The sequence below is a fragment of the Tiliqua scincoides genome, chromosome 7, assembly GCF_035046505.1.
Source record: "Tiliqua scincoides isolate rTilSci1 chromosome 7, rTilSci1.hap2, whole genome shotgun sequence".
NCBI lineage: Eukaryota > Metazoa > Chordata > Lepidosauria > Squamata > Scincidae > Tiliqua > Tiliqua scincoides.
In genome coordinates this window covers 47167324-47195064 of record NC_089827.1, presented here as the reverse complement: position 1 = coordinate 47195064, position 27741 = coordinate 47167324, and the positions used below count along the sequence as shown (strand labels likewise).

Here is a 27741-nt window from a genome sequence, read left to right as displayed (position 1 = left end):
CTAATGAATTACTTTGCTGGCAGATCACGCGTTCCACTAGTGTGTGCTGTTGCAAAAGTGCCATAAAGCGCTTCATGACAGCTCTACTAGCAGGCGCACCAGTGGAATAACCGGATCCTTCCCACTGGCTCTGGTAGTGGCAGGGACACCTGCTGGACCAGGTAAGTCCATCGCAGGGAGAAGGGCGGGGAGGTTTGAAATGGGGAGTAGATGGGATGGGAGGGTCGAACCTAGGAGGGGCCAGGGTGGGCAGTGCCAGCATGTGCCATATCATATCCCCTTCCTGGACCTGATCGGCCAGCACGGATCAACTCAGACTTGTACCAGTGGCTGCTGGGGCTTACCCGGGGCAAGGGACAAATGTCCCTGTACCCTGAGGAGACCTCCAACCGCCAAGATTCCTCTGTGGGATACAGCATAACCAGTGCTGGTGACGCTCCATCGCTGCACAGGAATTTAGTTAGGAGTGGGCTTTAGTTCGACATGTCCTTGACAGGTTCCATCCCTGCCTCCCAAATGAAAGGGAAGACCTATCTCAGGGGTGTCAAACTCATTTCATATAGTGGGCCAAATAGCATTCGTGATGCCTGCTGAGGGCCAGAAGTGATGCCATAAAGCAGGTCATGACCAGAAACAAGCACTTTTTTCCTCACTTTGGAACTCATTAGCTACAAATGGCAGAAGAGAAAATATGCAAATCTTGATCACATTTTTAAGATATGGGAGAGCCCAATTATCAAACGGGCTGCTCTTTCAGCAGTGATACCTCAGCACAGCTCAGCAGCTGAAAGCAGCTGATGGTGATGCTGGGAGAGACCAAGGGCCAGATAAAGAGCTTCCGGGGGGCCACATCTGACCTGTAGGACTTATGTTTGACACCCTGATTTATCTTATCCGTACTATTGGCAACTAATAGAGTTGCTGTAGTAGATATGCATTGGATTTTGCATTGATGTTGCATAGGATCTAATCTATGTACTTTGCAGCTTTCATGAGCAATTTGTTTAAGAAAAAATACAGTGGGGAGTGTCCAAAGAAGATTTGTCATGACTAAATCCCATTGAAACTAATGAGATAATATAGTTATGACTAATTGAAGTCCTATGGGACTTATTCATTATTTGCTTGATTTGGATGCAACCCTTATGCTGTATATACACTCATTAATTAAAGAAATATGGGAAATATATTGTGCTATTTATCAAGATCCTTGAATAAGTCCCTAGATTTGTATTGTTTGGAAGACATCTAAAACTTTTAGATAACCCTGTACGTGGATAAATCGGAGTGATGTTGATATGAGATGCCTCATAACTTCTAGCAGGACAAAGTTCAGACAATGATAGGTGTCTACCATGTTTTTATAGGAGAGCAGCCATATTGACATAATATGCTTAAACTTCTGCAGGGTATTTGATTTAGCACTTGGGGAAGAAAAAAAAAACCTTTGGCACTATACAAAAATCAATAAGAACACAAGTCAAATGAATTAGAAATTGGGTAACTGGTAGGTTCCCAATGTAATTGTTAACAGGCAAATTATCATTAAATGGAAGCATTGCACAGACATCAATTCTTGACCCAATGCTATTCAATATCTTTGCCAACCATCTGGAAGAAAATAGGAAATCATTGCAGATAATAAACACAAGGACTGGTGGGATGGCAAAGAATGACAACAATGTCAATTCTACAAAGTGAACCAAGTTGTCTAGTGAGCTTTTCACATTCAAAAAGCAAGTGTTTTAAAGAAGCCCAGTTGAGCTAATAAAGGCCAAATTACACAGTTTGTGTAATGCACGTTTTGACTTCTTTTCCCTTAAAATAGCATGCAGAAAGCAACAAGACAGTAGCTAGTGGGAAGGGGCTTTCATCTTTCCCCTGATGTTAATTAATGGATCAGGATCATGGTCCCTGAATTGGAAGCTTTCCCCCTTCTGTAAAGAGTGTGTGGGAAGGGACATGATCTCATCTAGAACCATGGTGGGGCAAAGTATTAATGATCCTTTACCCCACTGCAACTTTGCTGTGATCTGCATGCCAAGAGAAAGCCCTGGAAATCAAGAGGCCATAACTTTTCATGCATAATGTGTGGTTTGGCCCTAAGAGAAACAAAGGCCCAGTCTGTGCTATGGACACATTTCACATAAGCTGCTGACCCATAGCAGAAACCCAGATGTCATAATTACTTGATGGCAAAATAGTATGCTCCAGACAAGCCAGAGTGGTTAAAGAAAGAGGTCTGGTTCACACACAAGTTGCAAGGTCCAGGAACTGATATTCCTGAACTCCCCCCCCCTCCATCCTTAACACATTTTAAGTGTACACATTTGGTCCTTGTTGCATATATGCAACATTGGGCAGAAATAGCTTAGTGAGAGCATCTGTGCATACAGGCCTATATTAGTAGGCCCCACTTCTGCAGTCTGTTGTCTTTTCGCACAAGCTAGTTCTGCATGCCTGTGCCACAATTCATGTCAAAAGACTCGGAAATGAGTCCCCATGTATGCAAACTCAAGTCTGTCTGGGTGTGCTTGCTTACTTTTTTCAGCATGTGAAACACCTCGTGGGGCTATAATTCAGACTGGGCGAGCAGCCTGGATGCAAGGAAGGGTTAAAGTTTTGCATCGAGCAGGAGGCACAGGGAGGAAGGCAGGAGTAGGCTCTCTTGTCCATCTCTGAAGGAACCAGTGATCATGGGACAAAGTGTGGGTGATCTTTTTTCCCCCTCTGGGTGAGGTAGGGCAGGAGGAGGAGTCCAAGGGGATTCTTGTTTTAGGATTGACTGGAGGGAGAAAAAGAAGGTGGGGAAACCAGGAAGCAGTTCTTCATGGCTCCAGCCATTGTTACCTGGGAGGAAGAAGCTACCTCACTGAATGATAGGCATTGGGACTACTTCTGAGTAGAGCTGCAAAGGATTGGGTCTTACTCTTAACATAAGCCTCCCACCTGCTACCGGTCGAACCTTCTTCCACTTTCCGCTCCTGTCCTCTCCCATTGTCTGTCTTGCCCCTCTTGCTTTGCCAAGCTCAGATGTCTCCCAGTCCCTTTGGGGTCTCTCAGTCCCCAGGCTGTGGTGTGCCTGATCCAAAAGACACTGACTCAAGTCAAAATGACTCAGGAATTTGGGGGGATGAGTCAGTAAAGCCTTGGGCGTGAGTCAAGTTGCAGGGGGTGGAGACTCGGGACTCGGCCCAAGTCTTGCCATCTTGCCAAATTCCCATCCCTGCCATATAGAGATAACCAGAGATGAGCAAGGTGACCACTTGGTGCCCTGTTCAAGCACTGATCCCATCTTCCTCATTTCCTGCTCATTTTGATCACCCAAATCTTTCCTCAAGGAACATAGGCAGATTCGCCAGCTGAAGGTTTGTCACAAGGCTGTTAAAAGCACCACCAGAAAAAGAGATTTCAGCTTGAGAATCGTTGATTCAAAGAAGCAACTGCACATCAAAACAGATTATTCCTCCAACACTCAACCAAAGTTTGCAGGAGTGAGGTTAAATCGTGTGACATCTGTCAGTGGCAACTATCTCTACCTTTTGGTGGCTTTCACATCACCGTGATGCAGCTTTCTTTTCCAGTTGCGGCAATACTGCACGCACAAACCTCCATGTGAGCTGATTTTCGTCTCACGGACATCAAAGCGTAAAGCAGCCAACTTTAAAAAAATTGATGGATTGTGTTGAGTTGATGCCCTGGCTCCTTCTGCAAAAAACAGAAAAGTCAATGATTTGGAGTCTCTTCCATCAGAGCTTGCTGTGTTGACCATGTTAGAAGGACCTAAACAAGGGCAAGGTTACCAAGCATCCTGGGTATTATTTGACAGGCCAGCTCACCGTCAACTTTATATCATGCAAATGGACAAAAAAGCCAGTATATATTCAGTTACAGTCATGCTTATCTCCAGTTTATTTGCTTTTTGCTACAATTCTCTAAGAGTGCCCCTCAGGGTAGTTTTGACATATGGCATTACTACAGATGACTGGATACATTAGGACACTCTCTGCCATGTCTTGTTGGGGATATAGTATTTTGCTCCCTTTCAATTGTAGACAACGGCGGGGTGTTCTTAATGCTGTTTCAGTTACCCAAGAGCCTTCTTGTATGTCATTCTTTTCCAGCTGCTTTCAGGTTAAGGAGCCTTCCCTCAAAACATGGTATGGAATTGCAGGATCTAGAATAAGGGATTGATTGAGAGTGAACCTACAATGTGACCAGATGCAAAGGAGTATATGGTACAGTTTTCCCCTGTGTAGAGGGAATTTCAGCAGGTGCACCTTTTCCTTATTTCTGTATGACAAGTGACACCTTCTAAAATTCCTTCTATTGTTGAAGGCGCAAGAGCCCAATCCTCCTTTGCATCTGGTCACCCCACAAACCAGACAGTCTGTTAGCATCTGAGCACCCAAGTCAAGAAATCTTTGAAGTCTCTGGGTCGTGCTTGTGGATCCATCATGATCCATCTCTGATACTAGTCCTGACCCAAACTAAGGAAATATCAGAGAAGAAATCAGCATTCTGGCAGCGGCACATATTGCTGCCATTAAAGGCAGAAGAGCAGACCATTTTTTTTTCTGGTCAGTTGGCAAGCTCATTAACAGCCAGTCTCTCAAAGCTGCAGAGTTGAAAGGCCTGCTGGAGGAATGCCTATGCTGTTTTTCTTTTCTTTTTTTAAGTAGCTCTTTATCAGTGTTTTTTTTTTTTTTCTTTCCTGGCCAGCTCCTATTACTTAGCATAACAAGGATTTGAATGGAATGTTGAATCAGATTATATCAAGGGATGTGTCAAAATGAATCATTTGTGGGCTATTATCTCATACTCTCACATCTAAAATCCCATGGTGAAGAAACAAATTTTAGTATGCATATATATTGTTACTTTAAAAAAATGTGTTTTGCAATGAGGTTGAAAATAATTGAGTCAAAGTCCTCTTTCCTTTTTAGTTCCAATTACCACTTTGAGAATCAAGTGGACAGGACTCTCAAGTGTTTCCCACTGAAGTTTTGTAATTTTTGGTGCAAGCTTCAAATTGCACCAGTAGACATTACACAGCCACAGTGCACCAGGACCATCACTTTTGCCTCTCTCATAGAAATCAATGGAAGCTATGCTTACCTGCACTTTCCATTATTTTTCAGTCCCATCTCATACAGGAGATACTTCAGCAGAGGATCATCTCCCATACTTTGAAACTGACTTACTGGCTCGGAATAAAGTTTTCTCAACACTCTTATTAGGGAATAAATACAAGAAAAGCACCTGATGGTGTAGCATTGTTGAAACTAAGTGGGTGTCAACCTTGCCACTAGCTGGATGGGAGATCACTAGGGGCCCATGTAAACCACTCTGAATGTTCAAAGGAAGATTTGCATAGAACTATATAGCTAGAGGTGGGAGAAAACTGTTTGTTTGTTTGTTTGTTTGTTTGTTTGTTTGCTTGCTTGCTTGCTTGCTTGCTTGCTTGCTTGCTTGCTTGCAGATGTCCATGTTTTCCAAAGTTAATAGGGCAGAAAGTGCTGTTTTCATTCAAAAACTACATTATAAATTAAAATTAACAGTGTACTAGGTAGGTGATAAAGGTGGTATAGAGTCAGCAGATTCAGCCACAGTCATTACCCATGCACTACCCCCATTAAATAATAAAGGAGGTCTGCACTGCAGAGCTACACTATCTTTAAGAAAATGGAGCACAGCAGTTTGGTGAGCACTTTGAAATGACCCAAGTAGGCTTGAACATAGACTAGTGGTATATAGGGTTGCCAGCTGAGGTTCTTTCTGATGATCTTTTAACCCAATATAATATAACATTAGAAATTCCTCAAGTCTTGATGAGAAACTCCAAGATTGCTTTCAGTCATAACCTGGAGAACAATGCTAATTCCTGGAATCTCTGGGCCAATCCTAGGGCACACCTGGTGGTAATGATACAAGCACTATGCAATAGCTCCCCTGACACTAGGGCAACCACTGTCTCTAACACAAAACCATGTAGTTGTGCTAATTGAGGTAAGAATTGCTGTTTTCTGGCCACTGGCATTGTTGATCTGACTGGAGGAAAAGAGATTTGATTCTTGAAGACAAACTAGATCGTTGAAGCAGATGAGTATTTAGAAAGGCGTCGGAGGGGTCCATGTCCTTTCCCACCTAACACTTGTTGCTCCTTTCTTCCACACCCTGCCCCCACCATCTAAAACCCTGTACACAACCCTTATCATCAAGCAAAATGAAGTTCCACCCCACTCCCAAACATCCAGTGCCATTATACTTTTCAACTCTCAAGTGACCAAAGTGCATTATAACCCTGTATCATTTCGCTGCTGTGTGGTTTTATGGCGCCATTTCATTTGTACAAAATCTTGCCTTGTGCTGACCTTCTGTCCCCTAGCAATCTCATAAAAGCTTTTATGCTCATACCTATTGTAGCTCAGCTTTTGCCATTAGCCATCCACTACCAAAGTCACATGCCCTCAGGTCAGGACCGCTTCTCGTTTCTCCTTGACTTTCTCTGTTTATAGGAGCATTTTGCCACATGTGTGTGGTGTCTTACACGGAGCTCCTGTCCTGAAATGTATAACATGAATGGTGCTGTTAGATTTTTTTTTTTTTTAAATTGAATTTAAAGACAGAAAAGTTGAAGACTTGGAAGCAGCAGACTGGAGGCCTCCAACAGAGCAATCAACAGCTGGGGGCATTTAAATTAGGATAATAGCATGGGAGTTAAGAGTTAAACACCCCTTCCCCAACTTCATTGTTTCAATCTAACACCCACCCATCCACCCACTAGAGCTCCTTTTTCATGATACTTGGGAGATCTAATCATAATTTCCCACCTATACATTGCTTGGCCCTTATTTAGAGCAGGCTATGCTAATGCTTGGGTGATTACATTACCAGGGTAATTCCAAGAACTGGCATAGCTGCCAGCAGGAAGGCCCTCCTGCCAAGATCCCCCACCTCCTGGCTATGTCTTCTGCAGCCTACAGGGAAAAGAGGCAGAGTTTGAAGCAAGAGTTTGAACATCTGTGTCCATCTCTGTCTTCCTCACTCCCCTCCTCCGGGTTATAATGAGAACAGCAAAAGCGAGAAAGGAGAATGGCTTATTGCCTTTTCTTTTACCATTTCCTTTCTCTTAATTTTTTTCCCTTGTGTAGAGATGGGTGGTGGGTGGAAGTTTGATAATGGAACTTAATTGAATTAGTGCCTAATACATGATACCCAATACTGGCATGCCTATTTGAGAGGGGTCAGAGAAGACTGCAGTTGGCAGTGAAACAGCTATTAATTGTTCTTTGATCCTTTGTTGCTCTAAAATAATAAACATCTTTAACGTTTTTTTTTAAGTAAAAGAGAGAAGGAAAGAAGGTATTTCCCTACCCCCCCCCCCCCACGCGCCAGTCCCTAGGTCACGCTTATTGGGTCACTCCACTGACAGGTAGATTTAAATGAAAGTACAGGTGCAACCTTGTTATACACTGATTTTTTATACATGGATTTGACTCAACATGAATGGCCCCTGCAAATGAGAAGGAATGTGCTGATCCCTGGAGAAGGGGAAACATGCATCCCTTTAAAATGACAGTTTTAAAAACTACTTTTCTCAATATTGTAGAGAGAGTAATGCAAGGGATTGCAGGTATAACCTAATTATCCACAGATTTTTCTATCTCAACTTGATGAGAAGGGCCCTTTAAATGAAAGGAAAACAGTTGTTTAATAACCTTGTTAATGAGAGAGAGAGAGAGAGAGAGAGAGGCCAGCCAGCCAGCCAGCCAGCCTACCAGCCAGGCAAAGCCCCAAAGTCTCTCTCCAAGACAAAGCGACCCCTCCCTTCCCCCCCACCACTTGAAAGAAAAGGGAGGGGTCCCTGGCTTGCCTGGAGAGAGATGGTGCTGCCTCTTTCCTATGACGTCATTGAGACGTGACAAGGTGACGAAATCGCTTGTGATGTTGCCCCAGCCAACCAATTGTTGAAGCCCATCCCAAACGTGAATGGGATCGTGCAGAAGTTTATTGGATTGGCTGTCAAGAACTTGAGACATTAACATGCTTTCTTTTCCGTAACGTTCTTGTGTCAGCGAAGGTCAAAATGATCCTCATGCATCTCAGCAAATTAGAGCTCTGGTCCTTTTTTGGCTGGCATTCTGACCACGTTTTCTTTCTTTTCTTCAGTTGGCCATGCACATTCCTGATGCCAGTTCTGTGGCTAATACATTTATCATGTGCTTTGTAAAAAAAAAAAAAACAACCAAAAAAATCCTTTAGCTTTTGTAGGCATGCTGAGTTTTCCCAGAATTTCTGTGCTTTGCCCAGGTTATTGGCAATCTTTCTGTCTTCATGTATTTCTGCTGACTTATTTGACCACTTGCGACCACAGGATTTGTTTTATTCTCCAAACATGTGATTCAGCAGCTCTCACCTGGAAGCTCAGGTGATCCTATGTGGCTGAGAAGCTTATTAGGCTTTTGGGATGACTCTGCTAGGCAGTTTCTTGATTCTCCAGAATGTACTGTTTTCTTTTAGTAATTCTTACATTGTCGACATTGAGCCTGTGATGGATTTTCCCCTTTAACAAGCTGCCTGGAAAGTAGAGAAGAATGGCAGCAAGTTATCTTTTTGGCTTTCCTATTGACCAAGCGATTTTCCAGTGGTCCTTATCCTGCAGATGTTTAGGTGCCATCACTTGCCGGATAAAGACATCAAATCCCTTCCCATGTACGGTGGTTCTTACTCCAGGACAGGGGTGTCCAAACTTTTTGGCAGACAAACATTTAAAATTTGAATACATTTACATAAATGAATATATTAGAGATGAAACTTATATGAATGAAAGAAGATCTTGCAATAGCACAAGGCCTATAAAAGGTCTTGCACAAAGCAAGGCAGGCTTTTCCTTGGCTGCCACTGCTGCATCACAGACGTGAAACAGCAAGCAGTGGAGGGAACCCTCATTCCACAACTCACGCAAGAGATCAAACAGTTGTCCTCCCACTGAGAGCAGTTGCGTTGGGGCAGCACAGGCTCCAGCAAGTCTCCGGAGGTCCAGAGGCTCATTGGAGACTGGGGGCTCCCTGTGGGTCAGATTGGGAGTCCCCAAGGGCCGCACATGGCCCCCCAGGCCGGGGTTTGGGCACCCCTACTCCAGGAGGAAGTTTGCATTCTCCTCATATCTGTGTCCTGACATTTGGCATCTCAGAAATAATATAACTCTTCAGAATCCTTATTCCTGTCTGTGCTTTAAAAAAAAAATGCAGGATTTGTTTTCCCCAGACTTTTTTTGTATTTTCACTGGATATGATGGAGGTAGAGAAGAATCCTCTCAACAACTTGACTTCAACCAGTTATTTATTGGGGACTCTGGATGGATACAACTGGATTATTTAATCAAAACTGGGTGGCTTTGCATTGCCAAAAACCCTAGGCAGGGATGGTAATTCATTTCTCCTTGTTGTCATGTTTTGTCTGCGGAATGTCACATGAACTCGTGCTGCGTTCCTCCTGTGAAGGCTGGACCCATGGAGCCATGTCCATTTCGGCTCTTGCAGCCTTCCCCTTCTGCAAGGATGACTTTGCACTGGCTTTTCCCAGAGCTTCTGCCTGCCACAGTCCACGTTGCCAGCTTTTCTCTTGGCTCTCTGCTTGTTAGTTTAGCAACAACCTGGCAAACAGGCAGACATCACATAAGTGATGTCTTTCCTTTTATCCTAATGCCAGGAAAAAAAGAGGAAGAATGGCCAGTAAAAAAAAAAAGAAGAAGAAAAGTTGGTACTGCAGAGTCATGCATTTGCCATCCAGTTCCCCAGTGCCATAGGGCTCTGCAGACAAGGCACCTGTTCTTCCCTGGAGCCCTTTCACTCATGCACCTTCCTAAACATGACTCCATGTGTGTCAAACAGGGACAGGGAGGGGAAATTGTAAGTGACAGGACTAGAGGAGGAACAAGTGGGAGAAGCTTCAGCTGCTTTGTCTCAAACTCCACTGGCAAATTTAAAGTATATTTAGGATGCAAGCTGTGGCAAACCAGGCCCTTTTGAGGACAACAGCAGCCCATCCATGCAGCCGAGCAAAATGGCTACTTCAAGCAGTGAGCTGGGGAGAGACAGGAAGCTGGATGAGGATGGCCAGCGTTGCCCACCTGCCACCTTCCCCCAGTCACCACTTGACCATCCACTCAACCACTGCCCCATCCTCAATTTGCATTCTCTTCTTGGGAAGCAGGTTTCTCCCCCATTTCCAGCTCTGTACAGAAGTGATCCTTTTTCTGAGCGCTTACTCTCCGGAGGGCACTCGGGAATGGGGCCATCACCTTTCCTCCCTGCCACATTTTTTACAGTGCTGGGGGTGGGAAGATGCTGGGAGTGAAGTTCTGCTCCTAGGGTCTTCCCCCACTTGACACTTTATAAGTAGTGGCAGAGAATGAGAAAAGGACAGTGCAGTGTGCCCTGACATGGGCATTGTTGCCTGGTGCATGGGTGTATTGGCAGGTGGGCTGTGGAATTTGGGGCAGGTGGGTGGCACCATTTTGGGCAGCAGATTGGCTTGGGCCATCGTCCCTGAGTGATGCTGTGAAGCCAAGGCACCTTGGCCAAATATGCTGACCAAAGTTTTCACTAGACAAAAGGAGATTTGGGCAACCCAATCCAAAGCCCCAGAGGATTCCTATGGGGCCATGGCAGCTGCTAAGTCTCTTCAGGATAAGGTTGGCTCCCTTGTATTGTATTGGCAACCTTCAGTCTCAAAAGACTATGGTATCGCGCTCTGAAAGGTGGTTCTGGCACAGCGTCTAGTGTGGCTGAAAAGGCCAATCCGGAAGTGACAATCCCTTCCACACCAGGAGCAAATGCAGTCTGTCCCTGGTCTGTCTCCCTGGCTATGGGCCTTCCTTCTTTGCCTCTTAGCCTCAGACTGTTGGCAAAGTGGCTCCCTTATCCTGGGTAGAATGCAGCTGGAGGTAATGGGTCTTCTCGGAGCTGCATCAGCTATTTCGCTGGTGCAGAAATGAGGAGGCCTTGTCGGGCTTTCCATACAGGGCGGGGGGATAGAATTCAATGGCAGAGTCTGCCACCAGCTCTGTCCCCCTCCTGGGCCTGATCCTCCCTCTGGCTTCAACCTTTTCTGTGCCATAACCCCGATAGATAGATAGATAGATAGATAGATAGATAGATAGATAGATAGATAGATAGATAGATAGATAGAAAGAAAGAAAGAAAGAAAGAAAGAAAGAAAGAAAGAAAGAAAGAAAGAAAGAAAGAAAGAAAGAAAGAAAGAAACACCTCACCGATCCCACCGTCATCTCATTATGCAATCCCCTCCTTTGCTGCCTACCCCTGAAATCCCTGTTTGTCCCTACCTCTTGTATTTTCGCAGAAATGCTGTCAGGTAGAAGCTTGAGCAGGGCCTGCCTTAGGAGCTGTGGGGCAAGACAGAGGGTAGAGGCTGTGCAGGATTATATCAAAACTCAGTTTTGATAAAGCAGTACCATTACTGGACTGGAGCCAAGTCCTCTCCTGCACAGGCTTTGAAAAGTTGCCGTGACCCCCAAAATGAGGCATTGTGATCCTATAGGGATTGCAACCCACAGGTTGAAGAACACTGTCCTATACGAAAACATCTCTCTGGCTTGAAAACTGTAGTGTGGGAACCATTTTGAATGGTTTTACCATAGAGATGTTTGTCTTTAAGGAGGCAAGATGGTACATTTTGTGCTTCCTATGCCTGAGTTGAGGACTTATGCAATTCAATGGCAAATGGTGTAGAGGAAGCCATGGATAACTACTGCGTGCTGAATCATCTCGGTCGCGGAGTTAACGTACCTTGAACATTCCATATGCTGAGGAAAAACCAAGCCTTGCTATACCAAGGGCTCAGCAAAAAGTGCCCTTTAAAGTACTGAGTGACTCAACAAAGAGATTTTAAACTGCAACCCTGCTGACAAGACAGGCATCTAGAAGTCTCTGAGCTTTACTCCACCAAACGGTGTGAAGGAATGTGGCCTTTGTTAGCCTGGTTCCTGTTTGACCCCAGTGGGCGAAGCACAAAACGGATGCACACCCAAATGAACAGCAACATCTTGACAGTAGAAAAATAAAGAGTCACAGCTCCCAAGACACTGAGTAAAACAGACAGTACTGTCAAAATATGGATTCCACAAATAAATGACCACTGCATGTTAGAATGGTAAAATGGCAAATCAAGCATACAGGGAGCGTATGGTAGGGCTGGCGCTTGGAGCTGCAGGGCCCCATTGGAAACATTTCTTGCAGGGCCCCAGGTTCACAGTCAATCCTTACAAAAAAATACAGCTTACCTGTATATTTATATATTGATCTTTTTACCTTTTTTCAGAGAAAATTTTTTTACGCAGTTCTATAATTAACATGTTGTGTAATTCAAGTACAATAAAAACAATTCAAAATACAAACACTCTGGATTCCATTACTTCCCATTTGCACTACACACACACACACACACACACACACACACGCACGCACGCACGCACGCACGATCTGCACACTGGCTTTCCCATGAAAGCTATCACTATATGGAAGATGCACTTGAGTAGGCAAATTTGATTGATCTCATCTTGGTTCCGGGTCACCAAACCTAGAGCACAGGAAGCTTCTTCACAGGCAATCAATAAGTCAAGTTGCATAAAACAAGTATGGATTGCTAAGCAATAGAGTTGCCACCTTTTTGCCTCCCCTGACAGAGGCTGTGCGACTTTAACAGGTGCATGACAGGCAGCAGTGCCACAGATGGAGCACCTATTCCCTATGGAGAGGCAGTGACAGGAAGGCTAGCAAATATCCTGTTTGTGGCTTGCTTTGCTGCTTATAGATAGACACATGGCGTCTATCTATAAGTGAGGAGTGAGGAGTGAGGAGGGCATTCACAGAGCCAACTGATCACAGGCAAATGCTTGCTTTCAGGAGTGGAAGGCAGAAACATCTTTACTTCAGTACAGAGATCTGAGAGTCTGGTGGGTACCACATTATTGACCAGAGCTTCCTTGAGCTTCAGCCACGTTACACTAAGAAGTCAGTGCATCCTCATTGTTTAGTTATTAAACATTTTCTTCTCAGCCCGTTCATTGCTTATTTTCCACATCGATGTAATGGCAGCATTCCCAAGTTCATTTTTTGATAGAAATCCCTTCACTGTGATGATCCTATCACTGAGTTTTTCCACAGTGGGAGATTGATGTGTTGGTTTGTCACACCTTATGGCCTTCATGTGGGCTTTTGTGGTTGCTTATGTGGAAGCATCTTCCACGAACAGAGAATGCTGCCTTCAACTGAGTCAGACCATTGGTCCTTCTAGATCAGTACGGACTACTCTGAGTTGCAGCAGCACTCCAGCACTCTAACTCCTGCAAAGTAAGACTTTTTAACTGGAAATGCCAGGGATTGAACACTGATTGATTGACTGGAGGGAAGAGTTAGGACAGACAAAAGAAAATATTTCTTTACCCAGTGTGTAATTAATCTGTGGAACTCCTTGCCACAGGGTGTGGTAATGGCACCTGGCCTAGGTGTCTTTAAAAGGGGGTTGGACAGATTTATGGAGGGAAAGTCCAATGCAGGTTACAAGCCATCTTGATGCTATCCAGTCTCCATATTTTAGGGCAGCCTATCTCTGAATACCAGATGCAAGAGAGTGGCAACAGGATATGGCTATCTTGTTGTCTTGAATGCTCCCTGAGGCATCTGGTGGGCCACCGTGAGATACAGGAAGATGGACTAGATGGGCCCTTGGCTTGATCCAGCAGGGCTTTTCATATGTTCACATATGTTTTTAACTTGGGACCATTGGCAGGTGCTCTACTTCGGAATATGACTCTTCCCATTTCCATGGTGAAAATCTGTAATATGAGAACCAGCTTTGATGTCTGCATTTGTGCCACTGTGTGTAAGTATCCTGGTATAACCTGGCCTCTCCCCACCCACTGTCTTTTTTTTTTACACGCTCCTCTGTGATACATCCATCGTCTATTGAAATGGAGACTCTCATGTGTATTATTTGTCACATGCTCTAGGACAGTGGTTCCCAAAATGGTGGGTCATGACCCAACAGCCAGGGAAGCACTTTTCTCTGCCCCTTTATGGGGTGGGGAGGGGGAAGGCAGCGACGCGATCCTCAGGATCATGCTGCTGCCGGGGAAAAGAGGGGTTTTTTTTTAACTTACCAGCAGCCAGTGTTTGGAGGCATGGGGAGCCCTGCAGAGGACTCCCCAGACCTCCCAGGATTCCAGGGCTTAGGAAATGAGAAGAATCTTCAGGGCAATAGCTCCTCCCTACCCACTAGCCAATAGGAGCATCTCATTGAAGCAACACAGTGTGCATGCATATACTGTACTCTGATCATTGGATACATGTGTGGAGTTTGGGAACAGAGACAGTGGGCATGGCTCCAATGCCCTCTTCCAATCACTAAAAAGGGCAACTACCTATCAGGCAGTTGTGGGACTTGAGCAGCCTTGTCCTTATTCTCCCCACACCTTGCCCTCAGGATACCTTCATGTTGCTTCCATGCCTTGCTGCTGCCTTCTCCATTGCTTACTGGCACCTCATTACTGAAACAAATTCTTTAGTAATACTCATGGCTTCTTCTTTTTTTCTGAGTCTCAGGCTTGGTTGCACTGCCTGTGTCGACAATTGCTTTATACCTGAGTCACAAGAGCTCAGCAATGATAGAGAAAAGAGATGCTTCCGCATGATTCAAATTTATCCCTGGTCACAATAGGTGCACATTGCTGCTGGCCAGAAGGAGGGAGAAGCGACCACCTGATTGATTTGTTGCATGGCCAGATGGATTCATTACTGTATGATGAGGGGGTGTAACTTTTTCTACACTTCAGCAGGGGCTGAAAATTGATTTGCTCAGACTACATCACTGTGAGGCTAACAATGATGCATTTTCATCCATGGCTAGGACCAGTTTTCAATCCCATGAATCTACCCTTTGAGAGAAGCCGAGTCAAGATACGTGCTCAGATCTCTGGAGAGGCTGAGGAAAATCAATAATGCTTTGTGGTTCTCACTACTGCTCCATCAGATCTTTGATTGGCTCAGGGCAGAGAGATCCACGTAGCATTTTTGCTGTTGGGAGGTGATTGATACAGGGTCTCCATACTGGTAAGTGGCAATTCAAGGCCAAAATGAGCAGAGAGTGCTCCTCTGGGAACACTAAAGAAGTCCCTCCAACAAAGTCATGGAAAGCAAGCAATGTGCTTTGGAAAATGTCTGCTCCTTGATAATGCTGCCAGGCGACTATAGTTTAAAGAATAGTACCATTAAGGCTGGAGTGAGAGAAGTCTTGAGCAGGAGGCCTGGCGTCAACTGGAGGAGAACTGAGAGAAATGTCCCTATAGAACTCAAATGAGATCAGGAGAATTTAAGAATGAAAGGATTGCATTTTTTTCCCAGTGACCCACGAGGTAAATACCAAAAACATCAATTTAGGATTGAATAATTCAAGGAACTGTCAATAAAACAAAGTCTCAGAGCTTCCAGTAGCCAGGTGCCCAATTCAGTTTAGACCAGCCACTGTGTGAGAAAGTGAATTTCTTCATTTTTCCCCCCACATTTTTATACCACCCTTCCTCCAAGAAGCTCAGGGTGGTGTGCATGTTTTCCCCCTCCTTTTGTCCTCACAACAACCCTGTGACGTGGGTGAGGCTGAGGGAGACAGAGTGACTGGCCCTACCAGGAAGCTTCATGGTTGAGCAGGGTTTTAAACCTGGATCTTGCAGGTCTGAGTCAATTTCCTGAGCCACTACGCCATCCTGGCTCTTCAGCCATTCATTCATTAGCTCACCAACCATTGATTTGCCTGATAGGATGGAACTTGTGAGTTGCAAGCTAGCTACTTAATGGACAGATGGCCAAGTGAAATCACTGAGATCGGCTGACAAGCAGTGTGATCAAGAGTAGCAGGAGCAGGGTTCAAATGGACACTGAGAAAAAGAAACTACCAATACCAGCAGTAGTAGCTTCATGGTGTACTTACGGCATGTATGTACATGCACAAATAGTAAACCGAGATGGCTGAGTGTCTATTGGTTTGTACATGAAGCAGGGCAATTCACAGATGGGGCAGTGGTTTCTGCGTACTCCAAGGACTCCCTAGGTATGCAGAAGGAGAGCAGTTTGTAAACTGAAAGAAAAAGCCTGATGTAGACTGAGCATGCTCACTTGCTCCCAGAGACCACAAAATGTTGAGCTGTCCATTGGAAAATAAACCACAGAACATGGGAGTGGGAGGGGCAAGGAGAGAAGGGAAATTGGCCCTCTTGAGCCAAGTGGCATGAGGATTGGGGAGATGCATTTTGTTGCAGATCCCATATGTACCCTTTGTGAACAGTGCGCCAGGGACTACGTAGAACATATTATTATTATTCACATTTTTATACCGCCTTTCCTCCAAAGAGCTCAGGGTGGTGTACACAGCTGCTCCCCTCCTTTTGTCCTCACAACAACCCTGTGAGGTAGGTGAGACTGAGAGAAAGTGACTGGCCCAAGGTCACCCAGGAAGCTTCATGGCTGAGGGGAGATTCAAACTTGGATCTTCCAGGTCTAAGTCTATCTCCCAAACCACTACACCACATAGTGTACTTGCTTGGAGGAATTCTTAGGGGCTACTTGTACCTATTATGCAGGAGGAAGGGCCCCCATCTCAGTAGCAGAGCATCTACCCTGTGCGCAGAAGATCCCAAGTTTAGCCTCCAACATCTCCCCCTGAAGGAGCAGGTCCGCAACTTGGGGGTCCACCTGGACTCTCAGGTGCTCCTGGATTCCCAGGCGGTGGCTGTGGCTAGGGGGGCCTTCGCTCAGCTTCGGCTGGTGCGCCAGCTGCAGCCGTACTTGGATCATGCAGACCTGGCCACGGTGATCCATGCCACGGTGACATCGAGGTTAGATAATTGTAACGCACTCTATGTGGGGCTGCCCCTGAAGACAGTTCGGAAACTGCAATTAGTGCAGAATGCAGCGGCCCGTGTGGTTACTGGAGGTAGGTGGTTTGACTCCGTCAGTCCGCTTCTCCAGCGGCTACATTGGCTGCCCATTTGTTTCCGGGCCCAATTCAAGGTGCTGGTTTTGACCTTTAAAGCCCTATACTGCTCTGGGCCAGGATATCTTAGAGATCGTCTACTTCCATACAATCCGGCTCGTCCTCTTAGATAATCAGAGAAGGCCTTTTTACAAGTGCCGCCGCCTAGGGAGTTACGTGGGGCGGCGGCTAGAAATAGGACCTTCTCAGTAGTGGCACCAACGCTATGGAATTCCCTTCCCCTTGACTTAAGAAGGACTCCCTCTCTTAAGACTTTTCAGCGAGGCCTGAAGACCCTTCTGTTTAAACAAGCCTTCTGAGTTCTCGGCCTTTTTAACATCTTTTCAACATCTTTTAATTTTTTACAGGCCTGATTCTTTTATGACTTGCTGCTCTATGCTCTTTTTATCTTTTTACTACTTTTTATCTGACTGCTGTTTTTATGATATGTGTTAATATGCTTTTATCTGTTTTTAAATTATGTTTTTAAATTTGTTTTAACCTTGTTGTAAGCCACCTTGAGTCCCTCCAGGGAGAAAGGCGGGTTAAAAATAAAGTAGTAGTAGTAGTAGTAGTAGTAGTAGTAGTAGTAGTAGTAGTAGTTGTTGTTGTTATTACTATTTATCTCCCAGAAGGGAAGAGAAAAATGAATGCCTGCCAGAAACCCTGGAGGGGTGCTACTGGTCTGCGCTGATAAGACTGAGGTAGATAGACCACTGGTCCATTTGACTCAGCATAAGGCAGCTTCCTTCCTGGGTTTCTCAATCAAAAGCAGCTTGGAGAAGTGACATTATGGAGCTGAAAAGCAGCAGGGAGAAATTCGGTTTTGTTTCCTGTTGATTCTCTACTGGAAGCCATTCTCTCTCATGCACACAAAAAGAGATGGTGCATATGGATGTTTGGGGGGGATCTGGAGGAGAAAAATGGCAGAAGTCAGTAAAGATAATGCCACTTTTCCCTGCCACAGAAAAATGCGTCATCGTCCCCTCTGTGTGTGTGTGTGTGTGTGTGTGTGTGTGTGTGTGTGTGTGTGTGTGTGCATGTGTTTGGGGAGATCGGCTTGCAGGTGATTTTGAGCTAAAATGACTGGAAGGAAAGAAAAAGGTTATTTTCTTTTTACACACACACACACACACACACACACACACACACACACACACACACACACACACAACTCCTCCACTCCCATTACTCTCTCTTGTAGCTGCTTTGGTTTTAAAAAAGAAATGTTGGCCCTTGGCACAAGGTTACATGAATTTGTGTGTAACGTTTTGTTTTTCCCTAAATTTCCCTTAGGATCCTCTCCCCATTCCTGGAACTTGATGCCACATGGGTGTCCCATCCATCCCAGAGGGGTGGGACTGGGACGGAGACCCCTGGTGTCAGCATCTAGGCACTAAGCATGTGACACAAAACAATGGCCTTCGTTTCCAGAACGTTCTTGCTTCATTTTCTGGTGCAGCATTGATTCACCCCGACTTTTTCAATACTGAACTACAGAGACTGAACCAACAACCTAATCCTAACTAGCGCTGGTGCAGCAGGGCCGCATGACCCATGCTGTATCCAGCTCTGAAATCTGGCAGACTTTGGGTCTCCTTGGAGTAAGGGAACATTTGTTCCCTTATCCCATGTAGCGCCCCAGCCTGCCCAATGGGGCTGCTTGGATCTGCGCCAGCAAAATTGCTGGTGCACGTCCAGGAAACCACCATAGGGCTTCAAGACACGGGAAAGAAGTTAGAATATGGTGGAGGCCTCCTCTACTAGCCATGTCCCTCCCATCCCAATCCAATTGTGGGCTTAGGGCATTGAAAAAGGTGTGTTGCTCTTGTATACTGTGGAACTGCTGGTGCAAACGGCTGGAGACCTGCACACATTAGAGCATTGTGCAGAAGCCCTGCCAGAGCTAAAGTTTAAAATATACCAAAGGTTGAAGCAGAACTGGACCCAGAAATGATCCAAAAACCCCTTCATGGTTTGATTCCCTGAATACACTTTCCTAATCCAACATTTTGAGGGTTGAAAGAGCAAGTTTTCAAGTTTCACAGGATGCTTCAGATGAGAAAGGGAAAGGACAGTGAATCAAGCTCCTGAGGAGCTCCTGAACTTCCACCAATAGAAACTGGCTGTCTTATCTGTTGGTTCTGTAGATAAGCAGAATTCTTCTGACTCCGAGGTTGTCAAACTGACAAATTCCAGCAACTCTGTGTTTCCCTTTTAAACGTAAAAGCCAAAGTCAGAGTCAGAGATACCAATCTAAATACCAGTTTAGATTAGAAATAGGTCTATTATATGCATCCAGAAGAAAGGACGAATTGGCTGCATTGGTAAGAGAAAGGGTGTCTCTTTACGTTGTTGCAGTGGAAGCAGCTGATCAGCTGGAGGTCATTCAAATCAAGACTGATCATGAAAAGGACTTCTACCAAGGTTGCAATCTGGTTGCACTCAGTAATGGACTTTATGTTTGGAGATGGAATGGAGCAATATGTCCTTGAGTCATTAGATCCATGTCCTGCAAATGCATTAAGCCATGCCTGCTAAGAAAGCCAAAGCTGGAATTTTTCTTTTCTTTTCATTTCTTTAACAATGTCCCTTGGATTTCTCCAAGCCTGGTGGGTCACGGAGCAGATCCTATGTTTCAGAAAGTGGAAACCGAGTTCTAAAATTAACACTGATTACCTGCACTTACAAGTCTCCTTCCTTCAAGCAATACCATTCATGCAAGGCCTATGAGAGGAATTTTAGCAAGGGGTACAAAGTTTCTTCTGGGCCCCTTCCCAAAGGGGAAGGGGGGCAATGGGGGCAAGCAGAACAGGGGGGACGACAAAGTAGGGTGGGGAGGGTTCTGACAGCCACAATAGTCTTTGGAGCTCAGGTCTACTAGGCTTCTTGATGCAGAGTCCAGGTCTACCCAACCATGTGGCATTAGCAGCGAAATAAAGTAATATGGAAAAACAACACACTCCTAAGTCTCTCTAAAATTTCTGAAATATAGAAAATGCATTGCAGAAAATAAGGATTATTGTATTTAGGCTCACACTAGAATGGATCAAAATGAACTTCTGCAGCAGCTGTAGCCCCACAGCTGGGTTCCTGTGCTTCTATATACTCCTTCATGGTTATGGGATCCACAAGCCAAAGAGTTACTGTAGTAGACCAGTTTCCTCCCAGATTTGACACTGTGATAAGGAGGGTCATGGATGCTTTCCTGGGCCTGGTGTGTATGGCTTGCAGCAGCAGTTAACACTGTATGCACATGGTTGTGCCCCAGCTTTATGTGCTGGCAGTGAATTCAGGTAAGATAGGAAAATGTCAGGTCCCAGGAACTTTCTGGGTTCCCTCCTTTGGCTCCTGGGCCCCCTTTCTGACCCTGGGCCCGGGTACAAATTACCCTCTTTACCCCCCTCTCCTAGGCCCTGCATTCATGCACCAGTACCACAATAAGAAGGCAGGAAATAACCTGTCTGCAGAGATATCTCACAAACAGGAGCAGATATCTCACAAACAGGAGCCAAGCCACATACTGGGGTCAAGTGAGACATAGATATGCATTATGCATGTATGATGTGGTTTAGGACTTCAGCATGCAGCAAGCAAGCAATGTTTGCTCCAAATCTCCCCATCATCAGAGTGAGGCTGGTGGGGACCAAGAGAGAAACCTTTCTGTCATAACACCCCATACTTGGAATGCTCTCCCTAAGGAAGCTTGTTTGGCACAAACTTTGATGGCTTTCTGGCTCCAAGTCAAGACTTTTAAAAAGCATAATTTAACTTGTTGCTCGAGTCTTCAAGCCATGGATTAAAACACATTATAGGATCTAGACCCAACGTTTCACTTTCAACTGTGAAAAGCATCTTCACGCAGTTGAAAGCGAAACATTAGGACTAGATCCTATAATGTATTTTAATCCATGATTTAAAGACCTGAGCAACTATGCTTTACACTCAACTATGCATAAAGCATAAAACTATGCTTTAAACTCAACCAGCTACAAAAGCCTTAGTATGTTTGCAAGACTTTTTTTTATTTGCCTTGAAAATGTTCTAGGTCTGATGTTTCTAGTTTAAATTCTATCAGAATTTCCAAAGGAGAGGTTGTACCTTTCACTTGGGGATGAGAGTATAGCTCAGTGGTTGAACTGCTGCTTTACATGCAGAAGAGCCAAGGTTAAGGAAAAGTCCCCTGTCTGAAATTCTGGAGACCTTCTGCAAGGCAGTACAGATGTTGCTGACCTAGAAGGACCAGTGGGTTCGTCTAACTCAGAGCAAGGCACCTTCATATACATTTTGTTTGCTTTACAGTTTGCCTGATAGTGCTGGATTGATATTGCTATCTCTACTTCACTTTCCTGGATTGTGGTATAGGCTCCCCCCACTCCGTTTTCATGGGGGATAAGTTCTACTGCAGATACTAAAAACCACAGATAGGAGGGCGGGCAGTCACAGAGATCTCCTCAAGATAAGGGAACATTTGTCCCCTTGCCTTGGGGCTACAGTGCAGCTGCATTGACCCTGGAAAGTTGGATAGGATTGGCCCCAAAGAGGCTTACCAAAGCCCTTTGGAAGCCACCATCCTGCACTGATGGGCTGTGTTTGAACTGGCAGGTCACAAGTTCTGCAGACAAATGTGTACCAAGCTGCTGAATACGACAGTCAGAAGCCATTTCTCCCACCATTGTTGCATTTTTTGTCCCCCTGACTGCCACAGACATGGAAACAGATGCAGCCTGGCTCACCTTGAGATTTCCCCACACAGTCGTTGGTACATGCTCACTTGAGGAGGGTGTACAAGCTGCCCTGCTGTCCGAGAACCTGTGTGCATTAGTTCAAATTCGCCACATTCAAAGCATCTCAGTTGCCTATTGTGATTCTTTGGTTGTTGCATTTTCTGCGTCTTCTTCTAAAGAAGTGTATTAAATTCTAATCCAGGAGGATTTGTGATCTCACGTAGCATGGTCTCGGCGTCAGCCAATCGGGTAGTTTTGTGCTTCCCGAGGCACTTTAATAAATAAATAAGGGCAGATTTAAACTAAACCCTATCTGTCATGCACCCGTCTGTTAGCCGATGATGAGGCTACAGTGTGTAATTAAACAATCATTTATATTCTCGGCAAGCCTGTACCACACAATGCAGCCCCTCTCCAGAGCCTCGTGCTGCTGAGGCGTTTAATCCATGCACAGAAGGAGTTTGCTGCAAAGCTGCTCCAGCAGAACGAGGCTTGTCAGTGTGGAGCAGGCAGCGGGCTGAGTTTATTTATTCTTCAACAATTTGATAAGGCTAGGAAATAATTTAAAGACGCTAATGAGGACGCTGCATTTCTTGGACCAGGCCCACGTTTTGAGGGGTGGATAGAAACTAGTTGGGGAGGGAGGATTGGATGCACCCGTTGGAATATATTGTTTTTTGAATGCAGCTGAATCCATGGCTCTTCCATGGGGTCCTCTTGGAGAATGACTAGGGAGAACCAGAGCCAGACATTTGCAGGAACAGAGCAAGGGGCTGGGTGAAATGCTCTTACAAAGATCCATTTCTTCTAGTGGAGGATGAGACATGCACACGGTCCTTCACATGTATATCATGTTACGACAACCATGATGGAGAGGGTCATGTGCACATGCATCCTATCAGAGGCAGAGAGAGAGAGAGAAGTGGTCCAGGCAAGAGCAGAATCAGTCTGTTCTGGTTTCTAGTTGAAAGTGCTGTGTCATGAGACATCTGGCAGACTGCTGACTCAGCAGGACTGCTGCTTTACACTGTCTGCAGTTCATCTTCCACCACCTGCTTTGGTGGTAGTCAAGAACAGCAGACTCTGGTGTGATGCATCTGTGGCTCCCTCTTCTGGCCAACTGCTTCAGTGGCAAAGGAGTTGGATGTTTGTGTGCGCTTGCTTAAAGTGACATGGGTCTCAAAGGAGGAGCTTTGCAGACGTGGGGAGGGGTTGTAACTCAGTAGTAGATCAGTGTCGTTCAGCTGCTTTGCAGACACGTGTCTCAAGGATCAGTTAAAAGGATCAGATTGCAGGTGTTAGGCAAGCACCACAGTCACTCAGAGCAGACAACTGGGCTAGATGGCTACACTGCTGGGCTACACTGGGCTTCACTGCTGGAGGTCCTGGAGGAAAGGCTCCTACGATGCCCGCTGCCCATGCCCTGATGGTGCATTGGGTGCTTCCCCTGCTGTCAGCACCGAGAGTTCAGAGGTTGACTCACAAGAGGTACCTTCTGATGAGCATGGCCCACTGTTAGCTCAACCTGGCTAACCCCTGGCACCAGTACTGAGAGTGATCAATAATCTGATCCAGTATGAAGCAGTTTTGTATATTGCCACACACTCTGAAGTTGCTAGTGCTGAACTTGCCCCCCACAAGACATCCCTGTGTTGGCTTATCCAACTGCCTTACTCCATCTTTCCTTTTCATAAGGTTGTTAAAGTGTTTGCTTATCATTCTAACCTGTCTTCATCCTTTCCCCCCCCCCTTTGTCTTTTCTTCTCCTTCTCCAGGAACCTTCTGCATCATTTCACTGTGCACATGTGTGGCTGGAATCAACTTCGAGCTCTCGCGATACCCCCGGTACTTGTACGGACTTCCCGATGACATCAGCCATGGCTACGGCTGGTCAATGTTTTGTGCATGGGGGGGCCTGGGTCTCACTCTGATCTCCGGCTTCTTCTGCACCTTGGCCCCTTCTGTCCAACCTGTCCCCAGGACCAACTGCCCCAAATCAAGACCTGAGAATGGGACAGTGTGCTAAAACAGATACAAACAAATCTATCAATATACATATATATATACATAAACATATATTATATATATATATATAGATCTCAAATGGATGCCAGTGCCAAGGTAGAGTGGAGTCCAATATGGCACCTACATCTCTACGGACTTTATGTCGCTCTTGGTGGGAATACCTTTCTTTGCAACATTGCTCTTCCATTAGTTCTTAAAAAATCTTCAGCATCCCAAGTGAACATCTTGTTGCATCTGTCTACTGCCAGTTGGGTGGGGATGTGGTCGGGAGGGGGAAAAGGATGTCTTGGTGTATGTGATACTGAATCTGTACAGGAAGCTTAAGAAAGAACTTGTCTGTTGCAAATTGGTAATATACCAACAGTGAGCGAGGGGGGAAAAAATCAAACATTTGAGTTACCTCTCTAAAATGTAACCTCCTTGAGGCCATCTTCAGAATCCCCCTTCCTGCACACTCTCCTCGTGTTTTTTCTTAAAAGCAAAACAAATCTTGCCTATCTTTTTTTTCTCTGACATACCAACAAAAGGGAATGAAACAGAACATTGGGAAAAAAGGGTTCCTTTTCCTTGCTAAACCTTAGTCAACAACAACAACAACAAAATATCAAAAATCTTACCGAACAAAACTGCACATGAGGACACGTCGGGCTGAAGCTCCAGTGATGATGTCTTCAATTTCTAGCTGCCTTACACGCAGGTGTAATGTCCGAGGAGGCTGCTGAACTCTGCTGGCCACAATGCAAGAGAAAGCCTCGGCTACAATGCTGTGATACACATGTGTGTATAACCCCCTTTCCCCTTTTTAAAAAAAGAAAACAAATTCAAAACATTGCCGTGTGATCTTGCGACCCAATCACCCTCGCTGTGTTTGTGACTCAGAACTTAAGGCATCAAGAAGACTGTGGATCTCTGAGGAAAGGCATCTGTTCTCAGCTGGCAAGGCTCTCTGGCTGATTGGTCCCAAGTGTGTTTCCCCCTACCATGGAAGAACCAGAAATTCCTTGTGGGTGGAGAGAAGGCATGGGGGGTGGCAGGCTGCAGGGAGAGCGCCTTTGTGGTTGGTGATCTTTGGGGTTGATTGTGCAGGAGGAACTTAGGTGGGGATTTTGTTGCTGTTACTGTCGTTGCCATTGTGTCAATTAGAGACAACTGGGACAAAGCCATTGCAGAGGCGAGGGAGGGGGTTCTGAGTGAGCATTGGTAATGAGAGTCAAAATACGGTGCCTCTTGTCATGTCCATGTATGCCAAGATAAGATGTCTCATATTTTGTCATCAGAAATGACCCCATTTCACCAGACATCTCATTGTAAGTGGAGAAAATAAAGTTCTCCACGTATCTAGAGGAAGGTTTGGAGGTGGAGGATGAATATTCATTATCCATGTGCAAAAGTTCTTATGATGTGGTAGTGACCCTACAACTCAGACACTCTTTCTCTCTTTCTTTCTTCCTACTTTTCGTCCCATCTTCTCTCCTCCTTGTGTTCTTCCTTCCTCCCCACTTCCTTTCTCTACTTTGTGCCTAGCTCCTCTCATAATTCATGCCAAAGATCTGAGGACAGCCAATTTTCTGCATGATGATCAGATGTGTAGGAGAACAGGCAACATGTCACCCAGAAAAAAAGATGACCAGTGATCAGAGTAGTTCCTATGTGTGGGATAGCAGATTGGGGAAAATGAAGACAGAAGTATCAGTGAGTTAGGTATGCGCAGAGGCTTTCACTGAATGATGGACATTTGAGGGGGGAAAAAAAAGAACATCAGTGTGACATCCTTGGATGGACTTGCAAAGAGGAGAAAAAATTAGAACACATTTCCACCATCCTTATTTACAGCAGGTATTGGAGAAGCCCCATCTCTTAAAAAAAAAAATCAGTAACAAAAATGCATGCCACATAAGTATTTTGAACCAATTCACAGCCCAATCCTATGCATGTCTACTCAGAAGAAAGTCCCATTATATTCAATGGGGCTTACTCCCAGGTAAGCGTGGATAGGATTGCAGCCTAAGAAATTAATGCTATCTTCCTGAGGTTCATTTTCTCTAGCTTTCTCTAGGCCTATCTGTACTTCTAGGTAAATCACACGATACAGAGTTTGTAGGACTGTACTATTTTGGACTGCTGGTGAAGGGAATGCATATGTACTCCCCAAAACACAGGAGATCCAGCATTTTATTTTCACCAATAGGAAATCCCTCCTCCCCCTAAATGAATGAATGAAACAAATTTTCCCCATTATCAGTTTGCCAGTTTGTGCCGACCCAGACCTTGTCTATCAAGGTTACCAGTGGATCACATAATAAAGGGAGGTTCTGAGGTGGCAAATTAGTTCATTCCTTCAATTTGGGATGTTGAAAGGTGTGGGTTTGTATTCCAGAACCCCAATCACATCAAGGAGTTTTCATTTCTCCCAGCCCAGGACCTCTAATCAGTATTCAGGTCATTCTCAGGCAGAGAAAATAAAGGATGTCAAGAGATGTACTAATGAAAAAGTTTGTTGTCATTTGTCCAAAGGGCAAAGGAAGGCTTTTGTCCCTCAGTGATTTGTTGAAATGGATAGTGGTGAATTGACTATTGAACTGAGTATGTTAAGATTGCAGCTCAAACAAAATGGGAACATTTGGTACTTCTTGTTCCATCGCTTTGAGTTAGACCCCACTTTAAGGTCCAAAAGAGTGTTCAGGGCAAGGTAGCATACAGTATAAAAATAATTAAAGACAAAACACCCAATTAAAAAAAATAGCATAAGGACTGTACTGCAGGACCCAGTAACAGAAAGTATTTCATTGATTCCAGATGTACAAGTGTTTTTCTTCACTCCAGGAAAATTGGGGGGAGACCTGGTTTCCTCCACTAGAGAGGAATATATAGTACAGGTAGGCAACCAGAAATGTGCAGAATGTTCACAGTACTACAAAAAGCTTCAGGAGTAAAGCAAGATGGGAGCAAATGGGCAAGGAAGGCTGCATGTTCAATTTGCCCAAGGGAAAACTTTTGTATATGATTGCCTCTTGATTTGATGGAGGGGGGAGATGGAAGTATGAGTGAGGTCTGAGATTCACTGTAAGATGGTAGCAGATCCTTTTACAGTGTCTGTAAACAGTGTATTGATGGCGGTTTTAAGGGCTGGTTGGCGCACTCCTGAACATCGCTTGACTTCTCATCCCGTAGTTCCTCAACATTTGATCGTGTACACTTGCATGGGTGGGCTGACTCCATCACTGGTGGCATCATGGTAATATGATTTTATCCATAAAGTTAGACCCCCACAATGGCTCAAGCTCTCATGCCAGCAGCCATGAAGTGAGAAGTAGTTCATATGTAGGTTGGCCTTTCTGGAAAGTTCCATGGACATCAAAAGGACTCATCTCTGAGTAAACATGCTGAGGACCAATTCTATGTATGTTTGCTTAGAAGGAAGTCCCACCATTTTCAATGCACATAGATTTGTTGTTGAAGGACTGTATCCAGACTTATGCCAGTGGTCAGAGAAGTGGAGTTTTACTGCTGATGGTTCTGTCAAACATGGGGACGGTGGGGCATCAAGTCTTGTTTTTTCACCATATATGTGTTGCCACTGCTTTGCCAGCACCACACCCTCTGCAGAGCTTAAAGCACCGATTTTAAGGCAGCTGTTTTTTTTTTCCTCTCTCTAGTGATATGGGGTCATTTTCCAGCTTATTCTAGAGCAGGATCTCCAAACTATGGTCCAGGGGTCACATTCAGCCTGCCACAAGATTTTATCCAGCTGCAGGGACAAAAGCTTCTTGTGCGACCCCCTTCTGCAAGCTCTAGAGCCTTCTGGCACATGGCAGAGCACTTTGGATCGTGCCCTGAGTTATGATCACTGTGTTCTGCAGTTCCTGGGTGCAGACACACTCAAATTCTTTGCTTGCAGGGTCATCTGCATGCGAGCTGCTAAGCTCCACTGAGGATAGAG

The 27741-nt window shown here is 45.1% G+C and overlaps 1 protein-coding gene across 1 annotated transcript in view; it reads left to right on the top strand.

Annotated features, from left to right (window-relative positions):
- TMEM178B (transmembrane protein 178B) overlaps positions 1-23802 on the top strand; it is a 307161-nt gene extending 283359 nt beyond the window's left edge. Inside the window, exon 4 of the mRNA XM_066634398.1 lies at positions 23552-23802. Within this exon, the coding sequence (XP_066490495.1) occupies positions 23552-23802 (251 nt within the window). The remainder of the gene's footprint in view (positions 1-23551) is intronic.
- Positions 23803-27741: the final 3939 nt, after the last annotated feature.